Source organism: Chiloscyllium plagiosum, chromosome 16 (assembly GCF_004010195.1).
Source record: "Chiloscyllium plagiosum isolate BGI_BamShark_2017 chromosome 16, ASM401019v2, whole genome shotgun sequence".
Classification (NCBI taxonomy): domain Eukaryota; kingdom Metazoa; phylum Chordata; class Chondrichthyes; order Orectolobiformes; family Hemiscylliidae; genus Chiloscyllium; species Chiloscyllium plagiosum.
The window spans coordinates 51,717,159-51,733,474 of record NC_057725.1 but is presented as its reverse complement, the minus strand read 5'-3'; the positions used below and the strand labels follow the sequence as shown (position 1 = coordinate 51,733,474).

Here is a 16,316-nt window from a genome sequence, read left to right as displayed (position 1 = left end):
ATAGAGTACAATGGGTGAGTGGGGGAGGGGATGTAGGTGATAGGTCAGGGAGGAGAGGGTGGAGTGGATAGGTGGAGAAGGAGCTGGGCAGGTCGGACAAGTCCGGACAGGTCAGGGGATCGAGTTTCTGGAGGTTAGAAGCTAGGATGAGGTGGGGGAAGGGGAAATGTGGTAGCTGTTGAAGTTCAGATTGTTGCCCTGGGGTTGAAGTGTTCCGAGGCGGAAGATGAGGCGTTCTTCCTCCAGGCGTCTGGTGGTGAGGGAGCGGCGGTGAATGAGGCATTTTTGCAAGAGGTAGGGTGGGAAGAGTGGGCGCCTCCTAGCAGAGCGCTTTAGGGAATATCTCCGGGACACCCGCACCAATCAACCACACCGCAATGTGGCCCAATATTTCAACTCCCCCTCCCACTCTGCCATGGACATGGAGGTCCTGGGCCTCCTTCACCGCCGTTCCCTCACCACCAGATGCCTGGAGGAAGAACGCCTCATCTTCCGCCTCGGAATACTTCAACCCCAGGGCATCAATGTGGACTTCAACAGTTTCCTCATTTCCCCTTCCCCCACCTCACCCTAGTTCCAAACTTCCAGCTCAGCACTGTCCCCATGACTTGTCCTACCTGCCTATCTTCTTTTCCACCTATCCACTCCACCCTCCTCCCTGATCTATCACCTTCATCCCCTCACCCACTCATCTATTGTACTCTATGCTACTTTCTCCCCACCTCCACCCTCCTCTAGCTTATCTCTCCACCATTCAGGCTCTCTGCCTTTATTCCTGATGAAGGGCTTTTGCCCGAAACGTCGATTTTACTGCTCCTTGGGTGCTGCCTGAATTGCTGTGCTCTTCCAGCACCACTAATCCAGAATCTGGTTTCCAGCATCTGCAGTCATTGTTTTTACCTAGCTTTTGTTCTTCTCTGTATTTCAGTCTTCCTTTCTTCTCCTTGGGGATACTGCTTCACAGGCTATTGATCGATAAAGGTACCTTTTAAGAGAGCTATTTTTTCTGGGCAGTGTGCAGATATTGTTGGCTTGGCAGTTCTTCTCTCAACTATTCAATTTTCCCTGGTCTTATACCCCCAAAGCATTAGATTGTGTCATTGGTTTTTTAAGATTGTCAATATACTAAATTCAAACTGGATTGGAGTTTGGTATTTTTTGGGATATAATTTAAACTGATTAACCTAATTCAAATCTGTTTTGTCGTTTCTGGGCAACCCGCTAATTTAGCTTTCAACCAAGTATTTTGTTTAGAACACTTGGTGCTGTCAGGTAGCTCTACCAGCTTTTAACTCCCCTAAAGGTACAGTACACCCACATCTTCAGAACAATCTATAAAAATTGATAAGAGTCTTTACGTTCATGCTAAATTTCCTTAGCCTCCTGAGGAAGTAGAAGCTTTGTTGTGTCCTCTTGACTGTTGCATCAATGTGGGTGGACCAGGAAAAATTGTTGGTGATTGTCATTTGTGGAAAGTTAAACTCCATTTTGTAGATAGGGGCGTGGTCTCAAGCTTGCTTCCTGAAGTCAGTGATTCCTGAAGAATCTAGCCACAAAAAGACATGACCCTCTCTCACTAGTATCCTCACATACAGATGAGAAAGGCACCACTTCGACTGGGACAATACATCCATCCTAGGACAAGCCAAACAAAGACACGCACGAGAACTCCTAGAAGCATAGCATTCCAACCGGAACTCTATCAACAAACACATCAAGTTAGACCCCATCTACCACCCCCCTGAGAAAAGGAACAGGGAGTGACTTCACCACAGGAAATAACATCGCCACAGGAAATGACATCACCAACCCAAAGAAACCCAAACATTTAAATAGAAAACAGGAATTTTAAGCATTGCTTCGCCTGAGGTCCACTGAAGATGTTACCTAGTAAGATAACAAAACGTCTGGAAATGAACCTTTCAGCTCAGCAAGCAAACCTACATCCAAAACCTCAACCTGAGCTACAAATCTTCTCGCTAATTCCTGAAGGGTTACACCCAAAACATTGACTCCACCTCTTGATACTGCCTGGCTTCCTGTGTTCTTCCAGCCTCCTGCTTATCTACCTTGGATTCCAGCATCTGCAGTTTTGTTGTCTCTTCCCAAAGTCAATAACAGCTCTTTAGGTTTGCTGACATTGAGGAGAGATTGTTATCTTTACAACACACCACCAAGTACTCTATCTCTTTCCTGTGTTCTGTCTAACCATTGTTTGAGATCCAACCAACAATGGTGTTTTAGATTAGATTAGATTAGATTACTTACAGGGTGGAAACAGGTCCTTCAGCCCAACGAGTCCACACCGACCCGCCGAAGCGTAACCCACCCAGACCCATTCCCTTACATTTACCCCTTCACCTAATACTACGGGCAATTTAGCATGGCCAATTCACCTAACCTGCACATTTTTTGGATTGTGGGAGGAAACCGGAGCACCTGGAGGAAACCCACGCAGACACAGGGAGAATGTGCAAACTCCACATAGAGAGTCACCTGAGGCAGGAATTGAACCCGAGTCTCTGGCGATGTGAGGCAACAGTGCTAACCACTGTGCCACCGTGCCGCCGTGTTGTCGTCAAAGAACTTGTAGATGGAGTTAGGATGAAATTTGGCCACACAGCCATGGGAATATAGTAAGGGGCTGAATGTGCAGCCTTGCGGAGCACCAGTGTTGAGGATTGTCATGGAGGAGGTGCTATTGCCCATTCTCACTGATTTCAGTGGGTCAGGAAATTGAGAATCCAGTTGCAAAGAGCAGAGCAGAGATCCAGGTCTCAGATATTTGAGAGTAGTTTGATTGGTAATATATTGCTGAAGGTGGAGCTGTAGTTAATGAACAGAAACCTGATATGGTTAAGGGGAATATTCCACATTTGCCTGAATGGGTGCAGCTCTAACAACACTCAAGAAGCTTGACAGCATCCAGGACAAAGCAGATGCTTGACTGGTATTACATCTACAAACATCCACACCCTCCACCACTGATGCTCAGTAGCAGCAATGTGTTCTATCTATAAGATGTACTGCAGCAATTCATCAACATCCTTAGATATAATCTTCCAAACACAAGGCCACTTCCATCGAGAAGGATAAGGGCAGAAGATACATGGGAACTTCACCAACTACAAGATCTCCTCTAAGCCACTCATCATTCCTGACTTGAAAATATATCATGGTCACTGGATCAAAATTCTGGAATTCCCACCCTAATGGTATTTTGAGTCAACCCACAGCAATGGACTATAGTGGTTCAAAAAGGCAGCTCACCACCATCTTCTCAAAGGCAACTACGGATGAGCAATAAATGCTGGGCAGCCAGCAATGCCCACATCCCACAAATGAATGCGAAGAAAATTTTCCTGTAAAGCTGTTAAATGTCCAAGTATTGCCCACATATTTGCATGTTTACTTTCTGGATCCTTTTTAGCATTTTGTTGAAGTGTATTTGTTTGTTTGTTATATTTTTAATTGATATTTCCTGCATTTCTTCATCCTTTGACTTTTTTTTCTCATGATCCAAATTGAAGAGCTTACAAGTAATTTTAAGTTGCTTAAAGCGCTCCATGGGCATTATGTCATGAATTCTACTTTGATCAATTGGAGATCAGAAGGTTCCATTTTTTATGAAGTAAACAGCACACCCTTCTATTGTATTGGCACTATTTCGGTCCATGCATCTTCCCTAAGTTTCTTGGACATATCAAAGAGAAGAAGTCTTTGCCACCTATATTTCACCCTTATTTTGGTGATGTCTTTCTGTAGCATTGGCCTTGATCTTGTAGTACCAACTTATTGTTTTAGCATAAAGGTAATCACAAATGTTTGGAATTATATATGCAGTGATGCATATATACCCAATCTGCAGACTAACTTAGATGAGGTAATTTAAGGTCTTGTTATATGGCCACACAAAAACATACAGTGTAAAAGCGTGATTTGGGCAATAATAAATTCCAAAACAGTTGACATAAGCTAATCCTGGCCATTATAGCTGCTATATGATGTTGTTGGTGAATATAATGCCATACGTCTTAAGGTGCATTATCTTCTGCTTCTGTTTTCAGGTCTTGCAGCTATTGGCTGGAGACCACCTGCTGAAGGATATACTGCACTCTCTAATGCAAGGGTCTTAAGTAATGAAAGAGAAAAGCCTGCATTTACTCACTTAATGCAGAATGTAGAGGCTGGGTGCTGTACTACCCTATTACATGCCCACAAATACTGTTTCATTTCCATACTCTCAGGTTCCTTCCAGACAGAGTGCTAAGCATTTTCAAATCGTGTAGGGTAAAAATCATCCCAATTAACTCTGTAAACAAACATATGAATAGAGCAATGGTTGACACCCATGTTCTCTTTTTTAGTGCCATCCAAGTGGCTGCATGGCGGATCTTTTAATTCAAATGTCTATGATTATGGTGTTGAAACAATTGCTGAGCACCACTATGGAGTATACTATTCCGTAAGTTTAACTTCATCAGCAGTAAACTTGTTTGTATCACACAAGCCAAAATGTATGACATACAAGATAACACTTTGCTCAAATTGAATCTGTTAAGTCATACAGTCATAGAGTCTTAGAGATACACAGCATGGAAACAGACCCTTTGGTCCACCTCATCCATGCCGACCTCATATCCTAAACTAATCTAGTCCCATCTGCCAACACTTGGTCCATATCCCTCTAAATCCTTACTATTCATGTACCCATCCAGATGCCTTTAAAATGTAAATTTACCAGCCTCCACCACTTCGTCTGGCAGCTCATTCCAAACATGCACTACCCTCTGTGTGTAAAAGTTGCCCCTTAGGTCCCTTTTAAATTCTTCCCCTCTCACCCTAAACCTATGCCGTCTAGTTCTGGACTCCCCCACCCCAGGGAAAATACTTTGTTTGTTCACCCTATCCATGCCCCTCATGATTTTATAAACCTCTATAAGGTCACCCCTCAGCCTCCGATGCTCCAGGGAAACTAGACCCAGCCTATTTAGCCTCTCCCTATAGCTCAAACCCTCCAACCCTGGCAACATCCTTGTAAATCTCTTTTGTACCCTTTCAAGTTTCACAACATCCTTCCTATAGGAGCCCTGGCATAATATACTACTAAGGACACCATTTTACAGCTATTAAACATAGAGTCATAGAGATGTACAGCATTGAAACAGACCCTTCAGTCCACCTGTCCAACCCAACTAGATATCCCAGCCCAATCTAGTCCTACCTGTCAGCACCCGGTCTATATCCCTCCAAACCCTTCCTAATCATATACCCATCCAAATGCCTCTTAAATGTTGCAATTGTACCAGCCTCCACCGGATCCTCTGGCAGCTCATTCCATACACATACCACCCTCTGCGTGAAAAAGTTGCCCCTTAGGTCTCTTTTATTTCTTTCCCCTCTCACCCTAAACCTATGCCCTCTAGTTCTGGACTCCCCAACCCCAGGGAAAAGACTTTGTCTGTTTATCCTATCCATGCCCCTCATAATTTTGTAAACCTCTATAAGGTCACACCTCAGCCTCCGACGGTCCAGGGAAAACAGCCCCAGCCTGTTCAGCCTCTCCCTATAGCTCAACCCTTCAACCCTGGCAACATCCTTGTAAATCTTTTCTGAACCCTTTCAAGTTTCACAACATCTTTCCGATAGGAAGGAGACCAGAATTGCACGCAATATTCCAACAGTGGCCCACCAATTTCCTGTACAGCCGCAACATGAACTCCCAACTCCTTTACTCAATAGTCTGACCAATAAAGGAAAGCATACCAAATGCCTTCTTCACTCTTTGGTACCATTTAGACACAAGATCATTTTGTGGCACCCTTAGCCACCAAAGGTTCATTAATTTGTTAGGTTGTATTATGCTATATACAATCAACAGCATTCTGTATTTAGTTTAAACTATAAATGCTTCCCCCTGATTTGAATAACTTCTGCAAATTTCAACCAAAACTTTATGCTGGTGAAAAAAATTTGTAGCCTCTTACAAAGAGGAAAAAAATGAGAAGACATGGGTAAGCAGCAGAATTAGTAAGCCACTTTGAATAGAAAGATTAACATGAAGGTTTTATGGTGCAGACCATAACATTCATAGTACCTTTTTTTTAAGCTTAACAGATACCATTTTGCTTCCAAACTAGTATCTATGATATAGACATGTACTTCTGGTGTATGTAAATATATGCAAACATTTATCGAAGTCACGGAGATTATACAGATACAGCAGATCATGATGACAAACAGCATGTAATGCTAATTTGACATCACTAATGCCATTCTAGAGTTTCATATTTTATAAACTACCCTTTAGATATTTTCCTAATCAACTTGTTCAGAAATACTATTGCTCTCCTCTGAAGCAGGTAGAACTTGAACTGAAGCCAGTGGTAAGGATATTACCACTGCACCGTAAGGTACCCGAGATATTTTCTAATCATTCTGTTCAGAGCTGGTATTACACACCTCTGGAGCAGGTGGATCTTGAACCTGGGCCTCCTAGACCAGGCACTGGCACATTATCTATTCTACCTCTCTATGTTAACCTTACAAAGCTGAACATCTTTTTAGCAGCAGGAAAGACCCCTTGTGTAAGGGGATCATCAATTACATTTAGGCTAGTTGTTTAATTTTATTAGTTAAATCTGTATTTGTAGCAATATTTGGTTGTTTGCAGAGTTGTTTAAAATTACTAGTCTACATGGAGCATTGGGGTAAGTGCTGAAGTGCTAATGTGACAAGTAATTAAATGGGTGATTGGGTTAATTGACTAATTCATTGGTTGGGTAGACACAAAAACAGCAGTGGAGCTATCTTGTGGCACAGTAGTAGTGTCCCAGCTTCAAGTTCCATCTATTCCTGAGGTGTGTAGTGATATCTCTGAACAGATTGATTAGAAAAATACGTTAAATAAAATATCTATAAAAATTTAAAATGGAGCACTTTATTTTAATGTAATCTCCTCCCTCTCTTCCTACCCCCTCCTAGTAATGTCCTTGTTACACTGTCTGTTAGGTAGTGCTTATACATTGTTAATTTAATGAGATTTGATGGCACTTTAATAATAAAAAGTTAATAAAAGAGGAGGAGGTGGGACTTATTTGTGAAACAAGTTATAAGACTGAGCAAGGAGCCCTCTTGTGGTGCACTGCTAATATCCCTACCCCTGGAGACCTGGGTTAAAATTCCACCTACTCCAAAAGTATGTAATAACATTTCTGGACAGATTGATTAGAAAAATAGGTTTTAAAAATTATAGGACTGAGCAGTTAATAAACTCAATCCACAAAAAAGTATCATGAGGCAGAATCTTTTGGCTAAATTTAAGTTTAGTTAATTTTTTTTAGAGAGTTTCATACTGCGAGACCCAGTGAGTCCTCTTGCTATATCTTACCAAATTCACCTCATTAACTGCCTCCCTTTCGCTTATAGTGTCTCTCTAGTCCGACTTCTGCTCCATCTTATTATGACATCCTTCCTACAACAATTCACCACTCAGTGTATATCTGCCACAAGAGTGGCATCCCTTGCAGCCGTCTTTCAAACATCGCCTTGCAGCTGGACAAGTGTTGAAATTTAGCATTGCCTTTCACCAGCAACGTCATTGCACTGCAGCCACACTACCAATTGCATATAGGCAACATGGCTGACAGTCCCTCACATGTACAATTCATTCTCTCACCCTAGATGCTGTTTAACCATCGTGCCATACAATTTTCCTTTCCTTAGCTACAGTCTGTCTGTTACCTTCTAAATCAGTGTGACCCTGTCCCCATTAATCCTGCATCTTGCCATTGGCTAGTATGGAAATATCAATTACAGGCATGAAATTAGCCAAATATAAACACAAACACTTGTGTGGGAATTGAACCCATGCTGTCAGCATCACACACCAACTGAGCTAAACTGACCCCCACAATAAATAATAAAGAGAAAAGAGTAATGGTGGAAAAGATAATGAACAATTTGATAGGAACTGGACGAGGGAAATGCATAATTTCCAACTGACAGTGAAGGGGTTCTATGGCAATGATGAATTTGAGGATTCTAGTGACAATATGAATATTGTATAATGGATATGGTAGTAGAAATCCCTTGAGCGAGAGACTATGGGAAAGAAATTACATTGTAAGAGGTGAGATGCTTTATGGACCAACAAAATGAAAAGTAACATCTGACTGGCACATGCAGTCAATGCAAATTATTAGAGGCTATAATCTAAGTAAATTTTTCTTTGTCCAAACATTTTTTCAGTAATGAGTGATTAACCCTGGCTTCAGAAGGGATTACAATTAGCTTCACTTTTTGTGAGAACTTAAATGCCTTGCATGCAGGACAGAAGAGCATTCATTAAGGTTAAATTTTCAGAGAAAATTTGGTGAGCCTTAAGGCACAATATAAAGCTACCGTAAATAAATTTTAAACCTGGACTCATGATATCTCACAAAAATCAGAAAGAATGGAAATGTCCAGGTAAGATTGTAGATAGTGATATAAAAACAGTAATTTTATAGCAACCAAAGTGACAGTATGAATTCCCAAAATTAATTGTCACTGATAACACACTCAAGAAACTGAACAAGTCATTCAAGGTGATGAGTTAGTACACACTTTGCATATGCATATGTTGGACAGTCTTGAGGACCAAATAAACGCCTATGAAGAGTTGACTAAATATGAACAAAGTGACACGGAGCATTTGCTTTTTCTATTTGCCCCAGAAGTCAATAACCAAAAATTGTTACCAATGTAATGTACATGCAAGAGGGAATTAGTGAATGGAGGAATATCACCATTAGGGATAGTAGGGAAAAGTATCAGCACATAGAAACATTAGCGAAATGTGCAAAATGAGTGAAGTGACATAAGATCCATGGATGGGCAAAATGAGATAGAGATGTGGAAGGCCTAAAGAATTCAGTCGGAATTTTAAACTGGATGTTAAAGTGAGTGTAGCCCTAGGAAAACATCTCAAACTTGTGAAAATAATTTTGATTATTGGAGCAGGAGCTATTCTAGTAGTGGCCCAGAATTAAGTAGGAGGGTAATTAAGAACATAGAACATAAGAACCAGGAGCAAGAGTAGGCCATCTGGCCCTTTGAGCCTGCTCCGTCATTCAGTAAGATCATGGCTGATCTTTTTGTGGATTCAGCTCCACTTACCTGCCTTCTCACCGTATACCTTAATTACTTTATTATTGAAAAAAAATCTATCTTAGCTTTAAAATCATTTACTGAAGTAGCTTCAACTACTACACTGGGCACCGAATTCCATAGATTTACAACTCTCTGGATGAAGACATTCCTTCTCAATTCAGTCCTAAATCTGCTCCCTCTAATTTTGAGGCTATGCCCTCTTGTCCTGGTTTCACCTGCCAGTGGAAACATCCTCTCTACTTCTATCTTACCTATTCCCTTCATAATTTTATATGTTTCTAAAAGATTCCCCCTCTCATTCTTCTAAATTCTATAATCCCAGTCTACTCAGTCTCTCCTCATAAGCCAACCCCCTCAACTCTGGAATCAGCCTAGTGAACCTCCTCTGCACCCCCTCTAGTGCCGGTGTATCCTTTCTCAAGTAAGAAGACCAAAACTGCATGCAGTAATCCAGGTGTGACCTCACCAGCACCCTGTACAGCTGCAATATTACCTCCTTGCTTATAAACTCAATCCCTTTAGCAATGAAGGATAACTACTTGTTGTTAATTACTTGTTGTATCTGCAGACCAACCCTCTGTGATTCATGCACAAGGACATCCAGGTCCCTTTGCATAGCGGCATGCTGCAACTTTTCACCATTCAAGTAATAATCCCTTTTACTGTTACTCCTACCAAAATGGCAGACTTCACATTTATTAACATTATATTCCATCTGCCAGATCTTTGCCCACTCATTTAAAGTATCTATGTTCCTCTGCAAAGCTTTACAGCCTTCTGCACACTTTGCTCTGCCACGCATCTTAGTGTCATCTGCAAACTTTGACACACTCCACATGGTCCCCAACTCTAAATCATCTATATAAGTTGCGAATAATTGCGGTCCAAACTGATCCACAAGGTACATCACTAGTTACTGATTGCCAACCAGAATAGCACACATTTATCCCCACTGTTTGCTTCCTGTTAGTCAACCAATCCTCTATCCATGCTAAAACATTGCCCTTAACACCACGCAACTTTATCTTATGCAGCAGCCTCTGTGCAGCACCTTGTTGAAGGCCTTTTGAAAATCTAAGTACACCACATGCATTGGGTCCTGGTTGTCCACCTTGCTCATAATGTCTTCATAGAATTCCAAAAGATTAGTAAAGCATGACCTGCCCTTCATGAACCCAGACTGCCTTTGCCCAACAAGACAGTTTCTATTTTGATGCCCTGCTCGATAATAGTATCTTCCCCACTACAGAAGTTAAGCTAACAAGTCTATAATTCCCCATCATTTGTCTATCTCCCTTTTTAAACAGTGGTGTCACATTTGCTGTTTTCCAATCTGCTAGAACATTCCAAGTCCAGTGAATTTTGGAAAATTATCACAAGTGCACTTGCTATTTCTCCTGCCATCTCTTTTAGTACCCTGGGATGCATTCCATCTGGGCCAGGAGACTTGTTTATCCTTAACTCCATTAGCTTGCCCAACACTACCTCTTCTGTAATAATGATTGTTTCCAGTTACCTTCGTCTCTTTGTCAATTGCTGGCATGTTATTAGCGTCCTCCACTGTGAAGACCAACACAAAACACCTGTTCAATGCCTCAGCCATTTCATAATATCCCATTACTAAATGCCCTTTCTCATTCTGTAAAGGACCAACATTTACATTAGCGTATCTTTTTCGTTTTATATTATTATAGAAAGTTTTGCTATCTGTTTTTATATTCTGTGCCAATATTTTCTCATGTTCTATCTTACATTTCTTTATAGCTCTTTTCGTGGATTTCTGTTGACCTTTAAAGATTTTCCAATCTTCAAGTTTCCTGCTGTTTTTGGCCACTTTGTATACCTTCCCTTTCAATTTGATAGGGATTTGGCCTCCTTTTTTCCTTAGACACCCATGGCAGATTACCTCTTTTCTGACAGTCCTTCCTTTTCACTGGAATATGCTTTCGTTGAGCACTTTGAAAAATTGCTTATTAAGTTCTCCACTGCTCGTCAACTGTCCCACCATAAAATCTTTGTTTCCAGTCTACTTTAGCGAAGTCCTCCCTCATCCTATTGTGGTCTCCCTTGTTTAAGTGCAGGACCCCGGTATTGGATTTTAATTTCACACTCTCCATATTTATTCTTAATTCAACAATACTGTGGTCACTGCTTCCAAGAGGATCCCTAACTATGAGGTCAATTAATTATAAGGTTGCAGATTAATAGGAACAAGGATAATGGAATAAGCTGTGAATAGTATGAGAAGTAGAAGTGCTTGTGATCAAAATATTTTAGTGGCTACAAAAAAAAGAAGATGAATTAATAAATAATGCATATCAAAAAGAGTTGGAGAGCTGAAATTTGATGCATATACGTACCAGATACAGCCGACCTTTACATAAGAAGTGCTCCCTGTTGGGATATGTAAGACCAAAGCCAAACTAGTGACGAAGGGTTTCAAAGACAAACTTGGTTGTAAAGCTGTTCAAATGGATTCCATTGCTGCAGGATGCTATAGTATTTTTTAGTTAGGTTTACCTTGCTTAACATAGGCTGTTTTCAAACGGAAGTAGACCCACTAATGTCCAAATGGTATCACAAAGAGAAACTTCATGATGCAATTTCAAGGGATAGTTCTGTGGAATTTGAAGCATGTGTGATAAATAAAGGGGTTCATGATTGGAGGTCACCTAGAGTTAGGTAATAAGCAGTATAGGTCAGGAATGACTTTTTATTGTTAGTCTTCCTTGGAAAGTTTTAATTTCATCCTGATAAATTGGGTCAGATCGTCGCAGATAGATGACTTCATAGCCAGGGAGCAAACTCAAATTAAGATGCTTGATAAAACAGTTGAACTGTTTGAGTACTGAAAAGCTGAACTTGCATTGTAATGTTTTGTTATTCAAGAGCATTGAGTATAGGAGTTGGGAGGTCATGTTGCAGCTATACAGGACATTGGTTAGGCCACTTTTGGAATATTGCATGCAGTTCTGGTCTCCTTCCTATCGGAAGGATGTTGTGAAACTTGAAAGGGTTCAGAAAAGATTTACAAGAATGTTGCCAGGGTTAGAGGATTTGAGCTATAGAGAAAGGCTGATTAGGCTGGGACTGTTTTCCCTGGAGCGTTGGAGGCTGAGGGGTGACCTCATAGAGATTTATAAAATCATGAGGGGCATGGATGGGATAAATACACAAAGTCTTTTCCCTGGGGTGGGAGTGTCCAGAACTAGACGGCGTAGGTTTAGAGTGAGAGGGGATCAATATAAAAGGGACCTATGAGGCAACCTTTTCATGCATATATGTTGGAATAAGCTGCCAGAGGAAGTGGTGGAGGCTGAAATATTACAGCATTTAAAAGGCATCTGGATGGGTATATGAATGGGAAGGATTTAGAGGTATATGGGCCCAAGTGTTGGCGAATGGGACTAGATTAGTTTGGGATATCCGATCGGCATGGACGAGCTGGACTGAAGGATCTGTTTCTGTGGTGTACATCTTTATGACTCTATGCACTAGATACATATCCCTTTGCATTTTAGATCACTGCAGCTCTCAAAAGTGAGATAAAATGCTTATATTTATTCTTCCTGCCAAAATCAACAATTTCCTATTTTCCTACATTGTTCAAGTCTTTACCTATTCACTTACTAATGTATATCCTGAATATTGCTGCTAAAACATTTTAATGATGCTTTTTGTCTTGCACAAATCAAGACATTTTGCAAGAGTACCAATTCAAGGGGAAATCAACACTTATACTGCACAAGGGATGCTGATTATTGGCTTAAGACAATTTGGAGCTGCTCATTTCATGCTCTACAAAATTTTCTGGGAGTTGCCCTGTTTCTCTAGCATTTCCTGGTGTATGCCTGTGTACTACCTTCAGTAGGCAGGACCCTCTAAGTTTGTATCTATGTCAGAACTAGCATGCAGTCTCACCCTATTGCAAAGTGGCATGTTTGATACCCTCTTTCCTGTGCACCGATGGCTGATGAGTCATTATGCAAATATCTTCCTCTAACTCTCACTGAGAGTCTGTGAGCATAAAGTGATTGAGGTAAGTGTACTATACGTCATAACTAGAGGAATGAATGGGAGTGTTGTGAAGACTATCGGTGTTATAATTAATGTGGCTCTAAGTAGCAACGATAAGGACATACTTTCAACTGTTTTTATCTGAACTCTTTTTGAAAATAATATCTTTTCTCTGTCATTGCAGCCGAGTCCTTGGTATACTGCTTTTGACATTGAGACACCTGTTAAGCTTTTCCAACTTTTTCCTAAATGTATATTCAGGAAGGCTTTGTGTTCCATGGAAACAAATTGATGTCTCCTTTCTCCTCTGCTGCCTACACCAAGGTCTCCAGTGCAGCATCAGATAATTTTGCTGTCAGCTCATTTCCTTCTTCAGCCAATTGCCCTTGGATTTTCAGCCAGAGTATATCTTTTTATGAGGTGCTGGCTGTTTTAAGTAGAACTACATTTGCCTAATATTGCTAACAATCTCAATAAGTATGCAGCCAATGAATAATGTGGGAAAAATCAGCACTATATTTGTCTGATTAAAATTTTTAGGTAGCATGAACATTACATGCTGGCTACTTTAATCTTACCCTTAAACAAAAACAATATGTGCTCGATCCATTACACAAAAATATCTGAATGAAATCTGATTTCTAGGCAATACTACTGTATGATATACATGTACTGTACTTAGAATTCATATTTTGATGTTATATGTTAAGTCCATCCTTATTTAACTTAATTATCCTTGGTGTACATTACAGAATCTTGAAGTTTAAGTGGAGGAAGAAATCAATGCGCTCAACAAAGAAAGTTGAGGACGTAACTAAACACTGGATCAAAAATTACAGTTTAAATGAATTCAACTCTTACTCATTTTTCAATGAGTTTTTAGAAATGGGTAAGTCCATTACTCTCAAACCTAATCCCTCTTTCACTGTACTATATGCCCAACCTAAATGCTTATCGTATTGTACTGTAACGTTAACTCTAATGATTTGGAGATGTCGGTGTTGGACTGGGGTGTACAAAGTTAAAAAGCTTCCAGTTAAACCTGTTGGACTATAACCTGGTGTTGTGTGATTTTTAACTTTGTTAACTCTAACAGTTGTTTCCTCAAGTGTTTAAAACTTGTTTTTAATATTTGCCTTCTTGAAGGAAAGAGGACAGCTTCTCAGTAGCACTTTTTAGATGTTGCAAATCTCCTGAACTTCTTTGTGCTTAATTATTATTTTGAATTGTTAGGAAATTTTATATAGTCCAAGAGCAGGAAACTGGATAAGCAAAATGACTTAATATGGTGGAAAAGTGAAATTTCCATTTCCCATCAGTAGATTGAGGTAGAGCAATAAAGTTATCAATGTGTTTTTGGAGTGTTGAACAATATGCCAGGCTGTGGCTGCTAATGATTTCACGTACTATAAATGCTTATTTACAGAAAAATGACTTTTTAATTATGTCCTACCTTAAAGATAAAGTCAGTGGAGCATGAGGATCCCATGGCATGTTGTTCAGAATTATTTACAAGTAGTATGCATCTGCCAGCTTTCTGCAGTTATGTGTATTACCTATCGTTTTCCTTAGTTAACACCAGTTGGTACAAGGGAGGACCACAGGCAAATGAAACTTTGCATCAAAACTCAGCTCAACAAGGGCGAATTGATGGTGAGATGATTTTGGATTAGGTCGGGGAATGGAGGTATGGAAGTGGGATCCAGTAAATGATAGAGGGTCGGATGAGGAATGAGGAGGAGAAAAGTGGGGTGGGCCTGGTGCACTGGGTGTGGTGGAGACAATCAGTCAAGATAAAAATGAGAAAATTACATGGATGAGTCAGTACTGTCCAAATATGTCTTCATCTCAGGATGGTCAGGTAGAAAATTTACAGAGGTTGAAGTTCACCGATGTCATTTCACTTATTCCATGAATGATTTTAGGTAATATCCTTTAAAATTGAAGGAAGGAACAGTTGTGGCTGCAGGTCAGCCATATTTCAGAGAGTGATAAGGACAATACTGAACCCTAACATGATCATTTAATAAAGACTAAACAAAAAAGACAACAGATGGAGTCTTCCAGTCCCTGCATAACAAGGGCAGTGAGAAAGTTGAGAAAATAACATAGATAACCAGTGAGGATTTTCTCAATGTTGAATGAAACATTTTCCAACCAAGTGTTGAGTGACAATATGAGATTCTTGCTAGTGAGCAGGGAAAGGCCTATTTGTGTGTATTCAAGTCCAAGATGGCTCTGAAAGAGCAGGGCTGCATCCGAGCTCCTAGCCTGAGGCTCGTCGACTTTCATCTGCTTTCTTTATTTTTTCTTTTTACTTTTGCTCTCTTTTTTCCCCTCTTTGGAGGTCTTTTCTGCTTCCTCGGTAGGGTGAGAATGAGCCTCCCAAGCATGTACAGTAGCGGCAGCAGGAGTTGGCTCTTCAGGAAGTGCGAACCCAGCATGGAGGAAAAGAGTGAGCTCTCAGAGAGTTTGCGACAGCAGCAAGTTGGGCCCAGCAGCGAGAGATGGTGTCGGAGCATGGCAACTTCAACATTGGTGGGCCCAGTGGATCACTTGAGACAGTAGCAATGGCACCAATTTTCAAGATGGCAGCAATAGCAGCTTGGCCTCTGTGGTCGGCAGAGAAGGCAGCAGGGTGGCCTCTGCAGCTGATGTCAGTCAGCTGTGGCAAAGCGGTGAGCCCAAATTAGTACTCCTGGTAAATTGATGGGAGCACCAGTTGCATTGGCAGCATGGTAGGCCCAGTATGATGCTCCTGGTGAGGGACCGGTGGTGGTCCCAAAGTCAGACTTCTGGAACGGACTGTGATGTGGGGGGAGTTGGTGGACAAGGAATCTCCTGATGTTGAGTGGAGCAAGGGAGGAGGAACTCTGTTTTTAGCTGTATCTTAATATCCTCTGCAACTTAAAATAGGGCTGGCATGTGCCGACGTATTACATTTTTCACTATTTATTTGTTAAATACAAGTGGCAATAAATCATTCAATTCAATTAACATCTCATTATTATTTAATCTCATCTCATTATAATACCATTTCCCTATGCATCCTCCAGATACAAACTAGCTGTGGACAATTTCTGACATGAAAGTCAGGACAGTTACCTGGTAACTAGATTGCTGCTTGTTCCTATAGACCTCTCTGT

General features: G+C 40.8%; 1 protein-coding gene across 1 annotated transcript in view; it reads left to right on the top strand.

The window, feature by feature from the left end:
- LOC122558098 (anoctamin-9-like) overlaps nucleotides 1–16,316 on the top strand; it is a 108,485-nt gene that overhangs the window by 61,969 nt on the left and 30,200 nt on the right. The window contains exons 11-12 of the mRNA XM_043706418.1: nucleotides 4,368–4,465; nucleotides 13,923–14,059. Of these exons, the coding sequence (XP_043562353.1) occupies nucleotides 4,368–4,465; nucleotides 13,923–14,059 (235 nt within the window). The remainder of the gene's footprint in view (nucleotides 1–4,367; nucleotides 4,466–13,922; nucleotides 14,060–16,316) is intronic.